Source organism: Dipteris shenzhenensis, chromosome 20 (genome assembly GCF_047967505.1).
Source record: "Dipteris shenzhenensis isolate YYH24624 ecotype China chromosome 20, Dip_SZ_1.0, whole genome shotgun sequence".
Taxonomy (NCBI): Eukaryota; Viridiplantae; Streptophyta; class Polypodiopsida; order Gleicheniales; family Dipteridaceae; genus Dipteris; species Dipteris shenzhenensis.
The window spans coordinates 29,930,480-29,950,633 of NC_141615.1; the positions used below are offsets into that span (position 1 = coordinate 29,930,480).

At 48.3% G+C, this 20,154-nt stretch overlaps 1 protein-coding gene across 3 annotated transcripts in view; it reads right to left on the reverse strand.

The window, feature by feature from the left end:
- The window catches only part of LOC147889513 (magnesium transporter MRS2-3-like), a 31,831-nt gene extending 12,153 nt beyond the window's left edge, over positions 1 to 19,678 (reverse strand). For all 3 annotated transcript variants that reach the window (XR_015542869.1, XR_015542868.1, XM_087391369.1), the window contains exons 1-5: positions 19,079 to 19,678; positions 18,603 to 18,872; positions 18,389 to 18,517; positions 18,024 to 18,202; positions 16,528 to 16,759 (exon numbers count right to left, since the gene is read on the reverse strand). Coding sequence is in view for 1 of the 3 variants with exons in the window: in XM_087391369.1 (XP_087247495.1) it covers positions 16,528 to 16,759; positions 18,024 to 18,202; positions 18,389 to 18,517; positions 18,603 to 18,872; positions 19,079 to 19,474 (1,206 nt within the window). In the remaining 2 variants the exon portion in view is untranslated. The remainder of the gene's footprint in view (positions 1 to 16,527; positions 16,760 to 18,023; positions 18,203 to 18,388; positions 18,518 to 18,602; positions 18,873 to 19,078) is intronic.
- Between the last annotated feature and the right edge of the window lie 476 nt (positions 19,679 to 20,154).

The following is a 20,154-nucleotide window of genomic DNA, read 5'->3' on the forward strand; positions in this document are numbered from 1 at the left end:
TTCCCAAAAATGAATGCAATAAATCATGTGTGTTGAGTCAATAAAGATACCCTGCCTTGGATAGTCCTCCTAAAATGATGTATTTCTTTTCTATTTTTGGTATGTGGCTCCATGTTCCTCATTAGTCTTTGGAGCCAGGAGGGGATGTACTGTGGGAGCCATATGTTTTGGCTTTAATAGGTCTATTTGTTGGTGCATTGGTCTCCTAGACCTCTGAGTTGATCATACATCCATGTGTGATAAGCCTCTAAGCCATGCTAGATGAGATTTCTATGTTATGCTCACTAGCCTCTGAGCCATGCTCACTTGCCTAAGAGATTGTGTGGGAACCATGTCTAGTTCTAGACCGGCATGCACAGTTTTTGATGACCGTCATGTTTTGTTCATGGTTCCATTCCAGTAGTCCCTCACCTTTCCTCCATGGGGGGGTGTTAGGAAATGGAGTCAATTTGAGTGACTTTTGGTGTGTTCTAGAGTAGTACTATACTACTTTATATCCTAGAGTGCCACATGTCACTATGGGACTTTACCCATATACATTTGACACTTAGAGTGTGTGTGCCTATCCTATAAAGGCATTGTACTTTCTCATGTCAAATTATCAAGCCTCAAGCCTTTCTTGATCATGTAAGTACTTTGCTTGGCTGTACATTTTTTTCTAGCATTCTTTCATTTCCATTATGTTTGCCTAGTCTTGCTTTTCTACTTTCCTTTCCATTCCATGTCTTGCATCTTCAAGGGCAACAATGGCATTGCCCCTCCACTCACATCTGCTCCCCAACCACGATCCGATGGGCAAGCCTCCGTGGACGGAAGAAGTATCTTCCTCAGCTGCAAACTAGACCATAGCCGTGTCCAAGACCTGGAACAAACATCCCAGGACACTCTCTAGTCACCCAACGCCTCTCCCTCAAGGCGGTCCACCTCGACGAGTCCATCTGAAGCCTCCTGCCAATCCATGTGGTGTAGGAAAAGAAGGGCACCTCATCCACCTGCTCGGCTAGGCCGCACTTGGAAGACCAAAACCACTCTCCCGGATCCCACTCGACCTCCCTCAAGGGTCTACCCTTCCACAACCAAAGGCGCCATCTAGGGGCATTCTGCTCTGAGATAATGGGAGGGCCAATGTGCCACTCCTTCCCCAAACATCCCACCACTCTGATCATCTGCTAGTGAATCCCATCAAGACTCCCATCCACCTCAGGGTCTCCCTCAGTGAGTGGCTGAAGCAGGCCTCCAGGTCCTACACGGAAGAAGCCCGAGTGCGTGCTACCTCACTGCATCAACATCTTCAAGGGGACACCAGTACCTACCCCAACCACCTGCTATCTCTCCATACGCGAAGCTCCTCCCACCAGGACTCGAGAATGGCTAAGTCAATCTCGCTCATCCACTGCCCTGTCCCTCGCATATGCGCTAGGGCATCAAGCCTCGACTCTGCCTCCATGGGTAATCTACTCCAACGGCCAAAGGACCCAACCGGACCATTGTCCCACTTTGCCCAATCAATGTGAGTCTGCTGTCCGAGCATACGCCCCTCCTGATCTCTGATCTTTGGGTGCCACATAAGGGGCTGACGCTCAAACTTCTCTCTGCATTTGAGCGGAGCATGAATGAGACTCCCTGCTAGTCTCTGCCAGACCCTGTGGAGGATCCTCATCAACGGAAGCCCTTCCCCGTAAGGGGGGCCTTTGAGAAGATTCATCTATGTGAAGGCTGCCACTCTGCCCCAGTGCGTGGAGTGTTCCTTAGAAGCCCTCGCATTAAAAGGAGCTTCCAAGGCTCTGCACCTGGGGTGAGGCCGCGAACAACCAACTTGACCAGTAGGGCTCGCCTCTGCATCTCCGAATCTATGATACCCAAGCCTCCCAGTGCCTACGGCATGAAAACCGTCTACCAAGCGACCCGGGCTCTAGTATTTCACGTGCCATCCGATCCTGCCCAAAGGAAGTTCCGAACCAACCGTCGGAGCTGCCCAATGCATCCTTTGTGAAAGCACCAGCAGGAGGCAATATACCAAGCTGTGGCAAGAAGGACTTGGTTTGCCACTAAGGCACGACCTCCGAGGGAGAGATTGGCCGAGCTCCAGTAGAGAAGCTTGCATCGAACACTCTCAAGGACCGAGGCAATCTGCTACTCTGCTGTAATGTCAATACCAGTCTAACATTCGAGGTATCTCGCTGTCTGGCCCCGTGGTATCCATCTGAAGCCAAAGTCACTCCCCCACTCACGAATCTGTTGCGTTTCCTCATAGCCCGTGAAGAAATCTATAGACTTTGTCCAATTGATCCACGCACCCAAGGCCACGTAGTAGATAGCCGGGGCTCCCCTGGCTCTCCAAACTCGTTGTGGTGCCATCAACATACAAGGCCGTGTCATCTGCAAACTTGGAGTCAAGCAGTTCCTCCTCTGTCTGATTAGGAGCCTCAACCCTATGAGACCCACCACCCGTGATCTCAAGTAGTAGCCCAAAGCCTCCGCCACGAACAAGAAGAGGAAGGGAGCGAGTGGGCCGCCCTGGGGGACCAAGCGAGAGAGAGGAAAGGCCTCGCCCGTGTGTCCTCCGATAAGCATCTGACTAGAGCTCCCTGCATAGAGCGCAGAAACTCCTCTAACCCATCTCCTGAGAAACCCAATCTCCGCATAGTACCCTCCAAGAAGGACCACTCCACCCTGTCGTAGGCCTTCTCAAAATCCAAGATAATGACGGCCAGTGACTGTGACTCCTCCCTGAACCAATCCACTGCCTCCCAGAACGTGAAGATGTTGTCCACGATGCTACGATCCTAAACAAACCCCGTCTGTGTGTCGTCGTGGATGATGTCAATAAGATGGGGCTATAACTACAAGCTCAAGACCTTGGCGAGGAGCTTGTATGCAGTATCAAGCAAAGTGATCAGTCTCCACTGACGGATGTCCAAGCTCTCTCTCCCTTTCGGGATCAAACAAATCCACCCCCTACTCAAGGACTGAGAGAGGGAGCCCGTGTCAAAAATCTCCTGGCATGCTAGTCGGAAAGGGGTGGAGATAATCTCCCAGAAGTTTCGGAAGAAGGACGAAGTCAAGCCATCCTCGCCAGGACACTTCTGGGTTAGGAGAGCCTTGAGGACTTCCTAGAGCTCCTCATCCATGAAAGGCTCCTCCAACCTGCTGCGTAAATCTTGTGAGACTACTGTCGGAACGTGATCCCAAACTACCTCTCGGGCCACAATACCAACTGGAGTCATCCTCTGTGTCTGAAAGAGCTAGCTGTAAGAACCTATGGTCAGGTCTAAGATCTCTTGCGAGTCAGTGTACATGATGCCCTACGGATCCCGGAGACGCTACAGCTGTGTGCCTATCGATTAGTCTGGAAAAACTGCTTCGTCATCCTGTCCCCCTACTATACCCACCGGGCCCGAGAAGAGTGATAAGAGAACTCAGTCCGCCGGATCTTTGTGTCTTGAAGCTCAAGGCGAGCGCTCTCGAGCCTGTTGCTAAGCCACTGAGAACCTGGGTCTTGCTCCCTGAGCCGCTCTATGGAGGCGAGGTCTCTCCTCAAAGCCCGCTCACGCTCCTGAAGAGTCCCCCCTAAGGGCGTGAGCCTGTAACTCCCCACTGCTCCTCTAGGTCGCATCGGCCACCCACAAAGCCTAGCCCTCGCATGATGTCATCTCTGACTGCTCCCAAATCCTTGCCATGACCTACTGGATCTCCTCGTCCTACAGGAGGTCCTTTGGAATGCGGACCCCTTCTGGGAAAGACCTCGGCAGGGCTGAGATCTAAGTGAAGTACTACCGGAGAGTGGTTTGACATCGTGGTACTTGCCAAAATCCCGATAGAGCTGCCTCTGTGCAGTGCCCAATCCCTAACGTAGAAACGGTCTAGTCTCTCAAGCAGTCCATCGTGTCTCCTCTATCCGAAAGAGGAGGAGGCTGCCAGATATCCTGCTGAAATCTGGCTCTCACCATGAGTCTCTGTCATTGATCATGAAAATGAATTGCTCCCAGGTGCTATGCTCTGCTGCTGGCATCTCAGAGAAGAAGGCGCCGCCCTGCTTGTTTTCCCCAAACTCCAGGTTGTTGAAGTCCCCTCCAACAATCCAGGAGTCTACATCCGGAAGACACTCTAATAGCCTCCTCCAAAAGGTCGCGCGGTGCTGTCTGCACGCTAGGGCATACACCTTCAAGATCCCAATCTTGGACTCTCCCATCCGAACTCCCATCCAAACTGCCTGTCCTGGGATGAGCTCAGCCTAATCGTAGACCTCTGGAGCCAACGTCTATGAGACGGAGATGCAAACCCCTCCGCTCCGTCCTACTGCGGGGGACCACTCCTCTGGACCTCTCCCTGGCAGAAGGTGGTGTCGTCGTCTAATGTCTAATGCTGAAAACATGTGCTTTTGAATCAAAAGGATGTCCACTGTCCGCCCTACCACTTCCCTCTGCAGCTACTGCCGGAATATTTGGTACTGCCAATGGCTACGAGCACGGTCGTGGAGTCCATGCACGTTCCAACTCACTATGGTCCAACTCATGAGAACGGGGGTGCCGAGAACAAGGCTCTCCTGTGGGTGGGTGCCTATTCCATAAAGACTTCCTTGAGTGATTTTACCGGGGGTTTGGAGGGCGAATAGTCTGTGTCTGTGTGGTGACGTACTAGGATGGATACCAGCTCAATACCAATCTTTCGTGCCTAGTTCATCATGAAGGAGACTTCCACCATGAACAACTCCACACACTTCTGCAGGGGCCAGTAGTATGCCTACTCCACCTTTGCCTCCAGCGGTAATCTAATAACTCCTACCGCCAAACCACACATCGGCTCCTCGCGCCTAAAGCTCAGCTGAAAGTTCACCTCCGCACCATAGGCGTGCCAAAGGTCCAGTCCTTGTGGCCCCATCCACTCGTCCATCATACGTGAAATCTGATCTCCCATAATGGCATCAAACACCTTTGGAGACCACTTCTCCAACCCTGTGGAGGCAAACTCGAATCTCGAAATGGGGCGTGTCTGAGAGCCCACTGCACTGATCAAACCCCTCTTTTGGGGCTGTAGGACCATGAGCCTTACCTCCAGTGGTAGAGGATACAAGTCCAGAATCTCCAAATAATTCCAAGGTCCTAACCTCCAGAAGTCCCGCGGTAAGGGTCGCCCAGCCTGGAGGTTAGGAGCCACTGGCCGGAAGAACGAGCCCCGTCCCTCTGGATCCCTCCTCAGATGGACCAGCTACTACGATGAGGAGACAAAAGGGAGTGTCGTCTTACCCTTACCTTTTACATCCATCTGATGTAAAGACCATCCCTTTGATGTAGCCATAGCAATGACTGCTCTTATGATTGCCATCCTTGCAACCAGACTGAATGTTTCTTCATAATCAATGCCATATGTCTGTGCATACACCTTGACAACTAATCTTGCCTTGTATCTGTTCACAGAACCATTTGCATTGTGCTTCACCTTATAAACCCACTTGCAACCAATTGCATTCTTGTCTTGAGGCAAAGGCACCAATTCCCATGTAGCATTTGCTTCCAAGGTATCAGGGGGAAGGGGAGGGGGAGGGGGAGGGGGAGGGATAGGGACGACCACAGGCTCCCCTTGTTGATCAGGCTCACCAGGGCTCTAAATCCCGTCCTCCGAAGTTGTTGTCGGGCTAGCGTCCGTGGCTTCCGCCATCGCTGCATCTTGAGCTCTTCGGGCTCACTGCTGATGCAAGGGTGAGTGCGGAGGCTGAACCTCCAAAACGGGAGGATCCTTTGGCTGGGCGGTGGCCCCTTCCACTAGGGAAGGTGGCTTCTACTGTTCCTCCTTAGGAGCCTCTCGATCAACCCTATCCCTCTCTCTGCGTTTGGCCCTCTGCTTGCGGTAGTTGCAGGCCTATTTGCTTGGTTTCTTTTTCTTTTTAACCTGGTTCCAGTCCCCTTCGAGGGGAGTAACCCAGGGGGTCTCAAACTCCTGCTGCTCGTGCCTGAGAGGGTGCTGGACTCGGGCCTACTGACTATGCTTGCTCTGCGGGAGTGGAGGGTGGGGACACTCGACCATGGCCATAGGGGCAATCTCTGGCTAAGTGACCCATCAGTATGCAACGGAGACACTGGCCTGGTAACGTGACGAAGTGTACCCCCTTCAAGGGTCTCTAGAAGAATCAACTCTGGGAGGGACTCTGGGCTCTCAACCACTAGTCTGATCCTGGGGACCCCATCATCTGCTACCATTGCTGTGGTCGAATTTGGCAGAGACTCGAGCACGGTGCCAAATGCCCGACCAATGGAGGGGAGGATGGGTCTGTACTCCTTTGGGAGCCTTGGGAAGCAAACCGTAACCGGGAAGTGGGGAACGTGGTGTGTCGTCTCCATGTCCTCCACTGTAAAGCCATGGTACCAAGGAAAGAGATACACCAAATGGGGGCCAAGGAGGATGGGGCTCTGCTCCACAAGTGTCAAGGGTGTATCGGGGGAGCTCAGCTGAATGAGGAAGATGCCTCTTCCATAGATGGTGACCTGCTGAATGTGGTCACCCTCTAATGCCAAGCTTGCTTGAATCCACTCTCGCACTTGTCTCCTTATAGGTGTGAGGCTCACAATTCTGCCCACGAGCGCCTTGTCTTGGAGGGATTAAATTGCTTGCTGTACCTGTTGCTTGTCAGATGGGAAAAGAAGAATCTTAACGGCTGTGGGATTCAAGGGTGCTGCCATAGAGTCCTCTGGCCAGACCAAGGGTCGCCACCAAGGTTTTTCTTTCGCCTTAATAAGCACAAATGCTCCCGCTACAGGGAGGAAAAAGAAATAAGGAGAAGGGTGAGGAAGGGCTTCCAACGGGGAGGCGGAGATGAGGCGGGGTGAACAAGGGAGCAAGGACGGAAGTGGAAGAAGGATGAGGGCAAGGAGGGCAAGGGGGGACGAGGGAAGGCGTAAGAGGAGGGGGGACGAGAATGCGAGGAGGGAGAGGAGGAGGAAGATAGAAGGAGAAAAGAAGGGAAAGAGAGGACAAGAGAGTGGAGAGGAGGCGAGGAAGGGGACTCGGTGGGGGAGAGGGGGAGGAAGACGGACGAGGCGGGGGAAGAGGGGGGCGGAGGTGGAGGCGACGGGAGGCAGAGCTAACAGAGGCAGTGGGAGACGGGGTGACGGGAGGCGCAGAGGCAGATCAAACTGGGCAGGCGGGGACGCAACAAGCGGAGGGTGAAGGCAACAGAGATGGAGAGTGGCGGAGAGGGTGAGGGGCTGCAGAGAGGGCAAAAGGAGTGGACAGGGCGAGGCAGCGGGACAACCAGGCGGGGACGCGACGGCGGCTTAGCAGATCACCAACCAATCGAAAGAGTATTGAGATACTACACACACACACACACACATACATATACATACATACATATACATATAGTTGTTTATGCTTGGACACTAATGACGAGATAAGTGTTGCTTTGCTTGAGTATGTCTTCCTTTTGTTTTTTAAAAAAGATAAGTGTTGCTTTGCTTGAGTATGTCTTCCTTTTGTTTTTTAAAAAAGTTTTTGTTACCTCTTTTTTCTTGTCTTTTGTTCTCTTTTATTTTGTGTAGATTTTCCGACTTAAGAACAATAAAAAATATGATTGGATATATTCTAGTCTTACAAAGGTATATATATACATATACATATATGTATATCTACACACACACACTTTTTTTTAGTGAAATCTTTATATTTCTGTGTGGGAAACCTCAAAAGAGGTGAAAACCCACCAATAAGTACAAGAAAAAAGTTTTTACGAGTAAAACCTCAGAGCAAAAGTCATGAGGTAGCCAAGTAAAAAGTGACATATCAAGCTGGAGGAGGATCAATTTTGAGGATTTTTTTTACACACAAGACACACACACACTTACTTTTTTTGTGAAACTAGTAACTATAAAATTAGCATGAAATCAATGTACATGACATTAGACTCCAAAGGAGAGCCTAATGAAAGAACTCAAAAACAATGAGAAAACACTTCAAGGCTAGTAGCATCTAAGTCCCTCGCAGCATAACTATCATATAAAGATTGCTTGAGGGACATTCTGAAGAAAGCATATGCCTGAGGAAACTGTTGTCCCATCCTAAAATGCAATCTCTGTGTCCAAATAGTCCATAGTACCCAAAAGCGAGCCCAGTGAAAGAAAAGGAGGAATGGAGACATCTGAGGTGAGAAGCATCCAAACATCCAGAAGAGTTTCCCAACTCTGATAGAGGGAAACCGGAGCCGTAGCAAATGAGAGACATGACTGATCAGTATTCGAGAGTGCAGGCAAGACCATAACAAATGGGGAACTGTCTCATGGTGATGAGAGCAACGGGGGCAGGAAGAGGAAGCAATACGACGTGCTTCCAATTTCACCCCAATGGAAAAAGCTCCCGCTATACATCTCCAAAGGAAGAGCCTCTGTTTCAATGGCAATTTAGCTTTCCAAATTTTCATGAGTTTTGATTCCCACCAAGATAAAGGCCTATCCAAATTCCAAAGAGTGTTGGCATGCTTATCAATCCATGGCGATGGAAGAAGAAATCTGTAGACCATCGAAGATGTCAAATTATGCAGTGAAAGTGAACAAGTAGCAGGAGACAAGGAAATCAGATTCCAGTCCAGTAATCTGTCCTGAACAAACAACGGAGGAACAGAATGGCTGCAACATAGTTGTAAGTATTCTCCAAATGGGCCTATGATGCAGACCCAAGGGGAATGTCCTGCAAGCTTGTGGAAATGACAGCACATAACCATGTTGATCCACCACATCTCCGACAAATCTTATGCCCAATTTCATAAGATTATATGCTTTAATTGGTGCCTGTAAAGCAAGAAGCGATTCAAACACCTTGCTCCAATGGATGCTTTCCAAACGAAGAGAGTTACCATGATGGGAGGAAGCACATGACCATTTAGCATAAAAGAGAATTCTCTTCCAGTCATGAATAAAAGCAGTAGAAATAGGACAGCCAGGAATTTTTCCCTGAAATGTGGTCATGACTGCTTCCCAATGATCTGTAATCCAATGCCCATATGCATGAGACTTCATGTTTCCACACATAGCTGCTAGCATAATAGCCCATGGCTGTTTTTGCTGAAAGAAATCGGCAATCATAGTGCTCTTTCTTGCGAACATATGAAACTGAAGATTGAGAATATTCAGTCCGCCATGAGTCTTAGGAGAACATACAGACTGCATGGGAAGTAGTAGCAAAGCCTTTTTGTGAGATTTGCTTTTCCAAAATATCTCCATAGCCTGGGACATATAGGAAGCCAAATGCTTAAAAGACCAGTGAAGAAGAGGCAAGTAAAATTGCACATATGCCATAATGATAGACTGGACTATCCGAAGTCGAACATGTAGAGGCCAAGTTGACAAGTGCCAATATTCCAGCTTCTTGTTAATCTTTTGAAGCACCCATTTAAGATGTTGTTGAGGGGTAATATTCCAGCCAATGGGATACCCTAAATGCCTCACAATGGTATGGGAAGAAATAATGTGGCCTGGCCAGAGAAGTGCATGCCATTCAGCTTCTTTCAATGCTAGAAGATTCGATTTCTAAAAGTTGATATGCAGTCCAGCAGCTATGCCAAAATCATTCAAAGTATGCATCAAATGAGAGAGGTCACTTTGAGAATTCCTGGGCATGAAATATGAATCATCAGCATATGCCTGTGCAAGAAGCGGCTGTGCCCTTGGAATATGCAAGCCATGAAGCTGTCCTGTATCTGCAAGATGGTCCATATGCAACAATAACGGATGAGTAGCAATGGCATACAGTAGGGAGCTAAGAGGGCATCCCTGTCTCACTGAACGGGTCATAGTCCATGTCCTTGACAACCCACTACCAAGCAGACACTGTGCAGTGGCATGAGAATACAACCAGTAAATAACATGAACGAGCCGAGGGCCAAATCCCAATTTATGCATTGTCTGAGAAATAAAATCCCAATGGACAGTATCAAATGCTTTCGCAATGTCCACTTGCAGAATGAGAACATCTTGTTTAGAATATTTGGCATACTCAATTGCAATCAAAGCATTGGAGATATTGTCAGTAATCTGCCTTCCCTAGGATGAAGTCCGGCTTGCAAGATAAATCGAACCCTAAGGACAATCATCTTGGCAATGAGTTTGTAGATAACTGGCATAAGAGATATGGGCCGCCAATCAGCCATTGTCTCACACAATCTTTTTTTGGGGATCAATTTGACAAGCCCATGTTTCCAAGAAGGGGGAAGAGATTGTTCTACCCAAGCATGATTGATCATAAGAAGAAGAGTGTGCTTGAGATCACCCCAAACACACACACACACACATACATATATCTAGGTATATGCTTATGTTGTATTAGCGACATGCAAATTTCACCTTCTGAAGTTTTCATCCATGTTGCGGCCTGCTGGTTTTCCAATAATATCTTAAGTGGTGCGTTGCCCTATCAGCTAGATTCAGATGCTTGTCTGGGAGAGAATAAAATAAAATCATTTAGTCCTCACAAGCAGTTGTAGCTTGAATGAAGAGATTTTGGACTACCTTTGATTAGCCTTCTCCTTTAGTGCTAGCCTTCGTCATGGCTGAGTCTACCCTTCACCTCCGGAGTGTCAACAGAAACTCTGTACGAAGACTTTGTATAAATGGATGCTCAAGTATGTGTGGATTTATATGTGTGAGAGCATATCTTTATACTATGGTCTACACCCACGGTTGGGCGCTGATGACGTCAGTGGGGATGTCATAGTAGCCAGTCCCTGCTATGCGTGATGGAGTTTATGGTTTTCAACCTTAACTGCACTATGTTGTGTTTTTAGAGGATGAGTTTGGGCATGTGCATGGACTCCTAGATTATGTCCTAGAAAAAAAAATCATATAGTCAGCCTTACATCATTTTAAGACTGTGAGTCTTTTGGTTTTGACAGGTGTACAGAGGCGATCGGGGGTATCGAGGTTCACCCTTCCCAGACTATGGCCAGTATTTGGACTGACACAGTACACACTCTGATGGCCATTTGGGCGAGCATGCAGGGATCCTCCAGAGCAGCCATTGCGAGGAGAGTTACTTTCTTCAGAGTTTGGAGGGGATCTCCTTTCTTCTATGAGTTTCCTTTAGGGTTGAGATGGCATTTTCAGCCTCCGCCTTGGTTCTTTACCAGCTCACTTTGAGCTGTTTTTTCCTCATGCATTGCATGATGTACTCTCGCATTTGAGCTTGCTCTCGCGGTTTTCATTCATACTTAATGAAGTGATTTTCTTGGGGGAAAAAAAAAAAGAACAGTCTTTATCGACCATAGTAAAGGTTATGCTATCCTTAAGTTTAATTCACGAGATTTACGTCTCAAGATTTTATGACAATCCTATAAGCTGAAAGGTACTAAGTTATGGATAGCCGAGGTACCCACAAAGGCTCAGCTGAAAGATAACCCAACGGAATTAGCCAAAGTTAGGTTTGCCAGGAAGGATGGTAAATGGGCAGTGTATCATGTAGGAATAGCAATCATTAAGGAGTTTAAGAGATACGCTTCTACACAGAGAGGTACAAGCAGCAAGCCTTGGGACATGCTGGTTTTCGAAGACAACATTTCACTCTTGATCATATCTTCACTCTGCAAGAAGTCATTGAGCGGCAAAATCGAGACCTAGAAAGTCTATGCCTGCTTTGTAGACTTTCAGAAGGCCTTCGACATAGTCCCACGATCATGCATGATTAGACGATTAGACGGCTTTAGAAGATGCAGATTCCAAGAGTCATGATTTGTGGGGTGAAGAGTCTGTATGAGTCAATCACAGGGAGAGTGCATGCGCTTGCGTGTCAGATTGGCGAGAGCACGATAGGAGTTTAGTAGGGATGCCCCCTCTCACCGACACTATTTCGGCTAGATATTGATGAGATTAGAACTTTCATTGGCTTCCTGAGAGGTGAGGGATCAGTGCTGGCCGATCTGATGATACAAATACTATTTTATGCAGTTGACATAGTCCTTCTATTCTCCTCAGCAGCAGGCTTACAGAAACACCTAGATGCTCTAGAGATGTTCTCCAGAAGAGACTTGACAATCAACCTTGGCAAAACAAGGTTACGATTTTTAACACCTCACTGGCAATAACTCATCGAACCAAATTCACTTATCGAGGAGAACTAGTGGAGATCGTACAGCCCTACACCTAGTTAGGGGCAGTCTTTGCGACACCAGTCTTCACGATGACCCACAAAGCTAGGGCACGACTTACACTAGGGAAAGGATCTCTAGCTCAACTATTTTCAGGAACCCCCGACAAAGAGGTGGCTATTTGACACATTGGTGAGGCCCGCAGCCATGTACTAGAGGGGTTGGAGTGACAGAGGGTCAGGATAGTGGGCCGCTTGGGCAGGACTTGGTACATAGACCCCACCATAGTCTTATCGACACTGGAGGGAGCAATATGGCGCATGTGGCTTTGGGAGGGCAGACCTCTCTGTGACATCCAGTGGGACTCGGGAGAATGGTTTTGGCCAACCCAAGTAGGGCAATCAAGTCGGGTGGAGCAGGTCTCCTTTTCTTATACGAGTCGCATTGGGCGCTGCCTACAGCTCGAGGCAACAACATGGACCCCCTCAAGGGTACGACACTAGATAGAGAAGGATGTCCCAAGGGAGGTTATCTTCCGCTTCTGGCCTGGTCTTTGGACTAGTCTACAGCCACGCAAGATCTCCTATTTCGTTGGTTGTTGGCTCATGGGGGTCTGACCATTTGGCCCTTGGCTAGATCAAATGCGGGTACATGGAAGATGTATTTCATGCACGGAAGGAGTTCTAGAGACAGTTCCCCACTGCCTTTAGGGATGCCTGGTCACACAGAGGATTTGGTTGGCCTCCCTTAGGATCGTGGCCAATACTGACATTGGTATCAGAGCCAGCAAGTACAAAAGTAAAGGGAGCTCTCACAATCGGAGATTTGAAGTTGAGTTTGTCACCTTGTATGAGCTTGGTCTTCCCGAGAGCCGAGACTGCAAAGAAATTCTAGAACAAAGCGCCTTCTCATAGCACCTTCTGCAGCGATGCCCCATCATGCTGCTGGACTGTTTAAGACAGCGAGACAGACTACATGCATAGGCCGCTGCATTACTTCATAGAATGCCTACCACCACCATAATTGCTGGCTGCGTTGGAGTTTGGCAGCGGATTATGGCATTGCTGTGACAGAATTCACTCTCAGCCTCCTTGAGTCCTGACAGCCTGCTGTCTACGTGTGTGGACTGCCTCTCAAGCACACCCGTCCCATCCATCTACAGCTGAGTCTGTGCAGAGTTTTGTTGGAGATAAGCTATAAATAATAGCAAGCTTCTTAATTGAAGCTCCAAACCCGTCGTGACTTCGCTTGGTGCCTAAAGCTTCAGCCTCCCCGATTCTGACAGCTTGGTGCCTAAAGCTTCAGCCTTCCCGATTCTAATAGCTTTAAAGTCGATTCCAAGGCATGGCTTGATAGAGGCTTTAAAGGCTTTCGACTCCCGGGGATATCTCCACAAATGTGCACATCGATTTATGTACACAGAGAAGCAAAGGAGGCAGCCGCCACATCATCCCAAGGTTTAAAAACCTTTGGAAAAAAAGCCATTTCATCACATACATTTCTACCCCTCTGAAATCCTAAGTCTAAAGGCCTTTTCTTTTTTCTTTTCCCCCCGCTTGCCTCTTTCTCTCCAAGGCACTCCAAGTCATTTTAACCTCTCCAAATTTAAAGACGAGGATCGAAGATCAAGTGGAGAAGTTCGAGGGCCGGATTGAAGAATTACAACTTACGTGGCGCAACGAGAGCTCCAGTTTCGCCCACGTTCCGATTGACCATAAATTACGGTGTTTGGCAGGTCATGCTGAAGTCTGTGCTACAGTCTTATGATCTGGCAGACTTCATTTTTGGTGGGAGTTGCAAGGCCTGATCCCCTTGCGTCCAACCTTGGCATCCTAGAGCAGCAGGAGGCCGAGACCATGTCTCAGCTCTGGGACCGTGTCAATGCAAGGGTAAGGTCATTTATCTATCTTAACCATACTCCTTATGTGATTAATCACGTGAAGCACATGATGGTGGCCAAGAGTATCTAGGAGCACTTGGCGTCCCTGTACAATCAATCCCATGGAGAGGGTTTCCCTGGAAGTCCAGATGAGATTGTTGGATCCCAATAAGTTTTCATCAGTGCAGGAGCACATCAACAAGTTACAAGAACTTCAACAGAAGATCCTCCAGCCAGGGAAGCAGATATCCTTTGAGGACATGGCCATAACTTTACTGTCCCAATTATCCTCTCAATATGGTGCCTTCTATTTGTCCTTGATAACCAGTGGAAGGATGAATGAGTTGACCTGGGAGGAACTGGTCCCAATGGTGTAGGAGAGATTTGTAGACCGTACCTATGAGAGTCAAGCTGAGGCTTTGGCAGCTAAGCAGAAAAGATGGAAGCAGTTGACAGATGAGGAACATGAAACACTCAAGGCATCACGAACACGTAACCAATGTGGCCAGAAATGTCACTACGGGCAGCAGTGTCCTCAAAGGAACGGTGAGGGGACTGGTAACCAGCAGGATGGTGTTACTGCTGCGAGAACGTTTACTCCAATCTTCTAGTAGTACACAGCAGGATGCGTTGCCAGCAGGCTTTCTGACTCCAGACGAAGGATTGCTTGCTTGTTTGTGGCAGCGGTACCTGCCAGTCAGGTGCAGTGGTCATGGAGGCAGGACCTTGAGCCACGAGGACTTATTCCCACTAACTCAGGTGGCAATATGTTATTGGTATGTAGTTTGTTTGGACTTTATGACCTGGCAGATCCAGAGGGAGTCTCCTAGTGTTCTGCTGCAGCTATTGTCTGATGAGCTACTGGAGATCCAGATGGGTTAGAAGATTGTCAGTGCGGGAATCCAGACACAGTTGATTGATTCTTGTGAGCTGTTTGAGCTGTTATATGCCCATTGTCACCGGAGCACTTAGGTTCATCGATCTGGCGTTAGTGAACCAATTTGAACCTGAGAGGGGGCTGTATAGCTCTGAGATGTAGGTGCCCATTTAGGGAAGCAGACCTTGCACCGAGGGCACTATCAGTTGAAGTATTGTATCAGTACCTTCTGTTTGAGTGACGTACCAGCAGCAACAGTTGGATTCTTGCACCAGATGACTTATTGTACCAGTACCGGACTAGAGGAGGGCATCTAGCCTTTGTAGCCTAGAAGCAACATTTCTGAGTTTCTAGTGATCGTGCTGAGGCGGTTCCTTCCAAGAGGGGGCTTCTTCAACAGTACTTGTGGTGGTCTTCAGCAATGGAGCATCACACGACGGATTCCTCTAGTTGTTCCATCAGCACACCCAGCTCCCTAGCACTTGTGTTCCATCCAAGAGCTGAGAGGGGGTGTTGGAGGTCAACATCTCCTGACGTCACTGAAGAGAGTAAGGTCCTTGCTTATGAGTGTGCCCGCCCAGAGAGAGGTTAGGTTAGGGTACAGAGAGAGAGTCTTCGCTTGTGGGTGAGCCCACCCCCGTGAGGGTAGTCTAGGGTAGGACAGGTATTGTGTTGCCATCTTGGGCCCTCTTGCTGGCCCACATGCTGTCCCATGGCAGTCCTTGTGTAGTCACATCTTGTTGCGCACTGGGGAAGCCTGGAGGTGGGCCAGTAGGGCTGTTTTGTCAGGCCTTACAGACCTTTACAGGCTGAGGGATGCCTGCTGGTCGGCCCATGGTAGGGCAGCAGGGTCGGCCCTAGTAGACAGGCAGTCAGGCCAGGAGGCAGGGCCTATAGCTCTCATATGGGGCTGTGCAGCAGCCCATGTGTAGGGCCTGAGGTACAGCCCTAGAGCCCTGCCAGTCGGGCTGCTGGAGCAGAGGTTCAGCCCACTCATAGGGCCTTGTGGAGCCCTAGATATAGGGCAGGGGTCGGCCCCCTAGGGGCCTACAGTTGGCCATCTAGAGCAGGTGGGTCGCGCCTGCTTAACTCATCCGACCCAGGAGTGTGAGGGGCTATTTATAGGCCCCCCCCTCATTCCATTTCAGTTATCTTAGTGTGGTGCCTCTTGAGCAGGCTTGTGCATCTATTGTGTGGAGCAGTTCATCCATCTATAGCAGAGGTTTTGCCCACCACTTTGGGGGTTTTTCCTGATATCAATTGCAGTTTGTCTCCTCTCTCTCTCTCTCTCTCTCTCTCTCTCCCCTTTCTTGTTTGGTGTGTGTGAGGTTGGCTCTCTCTCTCTCTCTCTCTCTCTCTCTCTCTCTCTCTCTCTTCACTTCCGTTTTAGTTTGCTGTACTTCTCACGGTCAATTCATCGAGTTCCTCTCAGAAAGATTTTTAAAAACGAAACATGAGGTAAAATGTTCCTCCCTCGCCATATTTTTTGCCCTTCATTTTTTTAACTATTATAACTCAAAACATGGTTTAAGTCCATTGAGATACTGACTCACTTCAGGTTCATACAACGAGCATGCCAAACCTGAGGAATTAAGCTCTTATTTGCTTCATTTTAATAACGATGACCAGCTGCTTGTTAAACAGAACACTTGCCAGAAGTCAAATGGCTAAGGCACACAAAAAGGTAGGAAGACCTCTGGAGCTTACCGCAGACAGCTTATTCAAGGTACCATCAATCTGTACAAAGTAGGCCTCCAAAAGCATTTCGAGCTCTTCAACATCAAGACGCTTGGAATCACCACTGCTGCTGCTGTTACTGCTGTTAGTGCTTCCACTATCTATGCCAGGACCGCTGGGAGTTGAACCATCCCGCCTTAAAGCATCATCGAAAACCCCTGAGGATGTGTCTTGCAAGTTATGTACTTGGTCTACAGGAACCCTGCACCCAAATAAAGCTTTGGTCAAGCAGCAAATTCATTTTTCTCATTGTTCAGCATAAGACGCTGTCATGGAAAAAAGACATAAAAAACCACCGTCCCACCATCTGTTGAAATAGGCCCAGCGGACAAGTATTCACATTTCAAATAACTTCCAGGGACTTGGTGGCAACTTCCATTGTTCTTGCTAGACGTAGAGCTACCAAATCAAAATGGAAAAAGTGACAGAACGAGATTCAAGTGGCAGCATCTAATATATTCTTTTTGCCAAATTATATATTCACATTAGCATGATTGATCAGACTGAAATCAAGGGGGCGATATTCTTGCAAGTTGTGCCATCTAGGTGCGAGTAATGAGGTGAATGATGATGAAATTGTTAGAATAGGTGGTGTTTGTAAGAGGACAGAGGGCAAGGAGTAGTAAAGGGAAAGGGATGATTTTCATTATCCCTGGCATGGACTATTGTGTAGGGCCTTTAATGAAACTCTGGACCCAGCACTTGTCATCGTCTATAGGCCATTTAGGATCCCCGCTCGAAGCTCAACCTGGTCAGGTCAGCCCCCCAGTTGACCAAGTAAGGGGATGTCTCTTCACCCCGTTCAAAGCCTTCCAATGGAAAGCACGAAGAGAAGAGAGCAGACCATCACACTTTTGCCTCAGCACCTGGCTGAAATTTGGGCAGCATGTAGGCAAAGTGGTAGATGGAATCCTAAACCCAGGGTCAACGTTGAGGTAGTTTCATCTTATGACAGCTCCCCCTCTCCTAGCTGTCCTAGACTAGACATCCTAGGATCCATGGACCTGTACTAGCTGTCTCCATCTTGTACTAGCTTTCAGCAGCCCTTCAGCCCTCTAGGGAGTAGGAGAAGAGGGGCAGTCTGCCCCTCTCCACTCCATCTTCAGTAAAGAGAGCCCAGCTTTACACTTAGTTCTAGAAGGAGCAGTCAGCACTTCTCAGTTGTACTCAGTTCAGCTTTTTGACCAATGAGCAGAAATAATCTACCAAGTATGCATTCACATATAAATACTCTCTATTCCAGTTAACAGTGACAATTGGTTAAGGTTTACAGTGGCTCAACTACCAACAAGATAGAAGGTCAAATTACACTGGTTACCACAGCCCAACTGCCCAAAGACAAAACAAAAGCTCAAATACGTTTGCAATGCATGGAGGAAGCTAAGGACCTGCCGCTATGTAATCCATGCACAGTAACCTCAATGGTCGACAAGTTTGTTACTAAAGACGATTTCTGCATTACTCACATGTCCCCATCAATGTCCGAGGACTCCTGATCAGGTTCAAGCTGACTTGCAAATTCATCTGCGCCATCCAAATACATTCGTGAAGAATGTCCATCCAAATGCTGGCCCAGTTTATCCGTCAAATACATCTCTGCCATATCCCCGTCATCATCAAGCAGCTGTTCAAGCTCATCCCTTACCTAACGCCATTAAAATTGCTTAATATAGTCAGGACTCATCTTTCTCCAGGGACATGAATTCAGAAAAAGACTTACAGCGTTACCAAAAAAACCATCTCCAAAGGATTGAGATGGCTAAGTCACATTTAGTAGAGTATTGAAATCCTAAGATGCATCACGAATAATTGGAGCGAGCGAGCTTTGCACCTTCTGTACTCTCCCAGAGATGATCACTAACCGACTTTTTATCTGTCGGACTCGTTCCAGATTCAAGGTGCTGATCTTTGATGTTAATTCATCTAACGCTGGATATGCCTCTTGCTCCAAATTTGTTGTCTGCACGATGGAGATCAGTGAAATGGTGAGAAGAATTCTACCTCACATGCCACATGCAATTTTGATCCTTGCTTTGCAAGAGTACCTCCGAATCAAGAGCGCCGCAAGCTGCTTCAAGGCAAACTTCCAACGCACGAAATTCAAATGGTAGAACCTCTGGGCCAATCCTGTTCTCAAGACCTTCCAGTCCATGCTTCACTTGCGTTTCATCCCACTGAGAAATTTTCCAACGACCCGATGTATCTTGAAGCAAGGGGTTTGTAGATCTGTTGCTCATGGTATTCCCTGGAGGAGAGAATTTATTCCCAGCCTCTCCGTCAAAATCACTGAGCCCACCGTCGCCACGACCGGGTTCCTTTGATTCAGCAGATAGAATTTTATCATTCAGTTCCCTATGTCTATACAAACATACAAAGATTTCAATGAGGAGGACAAACAACTCAAATTGTCAACATTTATAAACGCGTCAACTCGATTCAGGAAACACGGTTCTTCAAAGCATCCGGTGGTCAGTGATCAACCCGAGAAAGCCACACAAATACTTGCTAGGAGAAAATTTACCTTTAGAAGTCGGCGTTGTAAATCTGCCACAAAGGGAGCAACTAAAGGATCCTTAGAGTTCAACAAAAGGACTTCTTCCGCTGTAATAATGGCTTTGATATGCTCCAGATTGACGACGATAGCTCTTTCACGACCGAGAATCGTAGACGGGTAGGACAATACAGGATCAAGAATCCGCAGATCACGAGCTGGAAGGCCAGTTCGCCTCATAATGGCATGTTTACCCGCTTCAACAACGAGAGCAGCACCGGTGGAATCGATGAGCAACCACGCCCTCACGCCGGGGCCTTTCTTCCTCATGCCATTAAAGGTGCTGCGGACACCGTCGGGCCATTCCTTCTGCTCATCGGCAGCGTGAGCATTGTGTGGTGCTTTCAGAACCGGGCGAGACCTCATTCTGCTGCGGTTTTGGGGAGCTTGTAGCTCAAATCAGGAAAGGAACAACGCGAGTGATCAAAACCAATTCGGAAACCGCGCGCGCAGCATAAGCTTCGATGCTAAACTCAGACGATCTCTCATGTCGCTCCCACAACGCAACTGCTGAAGATCAAAGAGGAAGAGAATCTATTGATAGCTTGTTCCAAACGAAGGCATTCTCTCTTTGTACGTACACTATTTTGCATCTGTTTGTACTACGGACACTTTAAGGCCTGCCTTCTCGTCTCTCCTCTTCTGTTCTCTTCTCTTCTGTTCTCTTCTCTTCTGTTCTCTCTATTCTTCAAGGTGGAGTAATTCTGGAGGTTTGGAAAGCGAAGGACGGAGGTTGGCGATAGGTTAGTTTATAGAAGGGAGGTTCGGTAGGGAGGATACAGGAGATTTTGCCACGTGGTGATCATGGCCTAGAGTAAATGACTAGGGCGCGGCAATGCGGGCAGCCACACAATGCACACATGTGGCGGGATAGACTCGCAGACGTGCAGTAATGAGCAGACACGTGGCGGCTGGCACACATGTGGCGATTGGCAATTGACTCCCAGTCAACGCAACCTACGACTCGACGCACACTGTTCTCACTGCGGATCGCAGAGCAACTACACATGTACGGTGCTTGCGACACCATCTTATTCTTTTTTCTT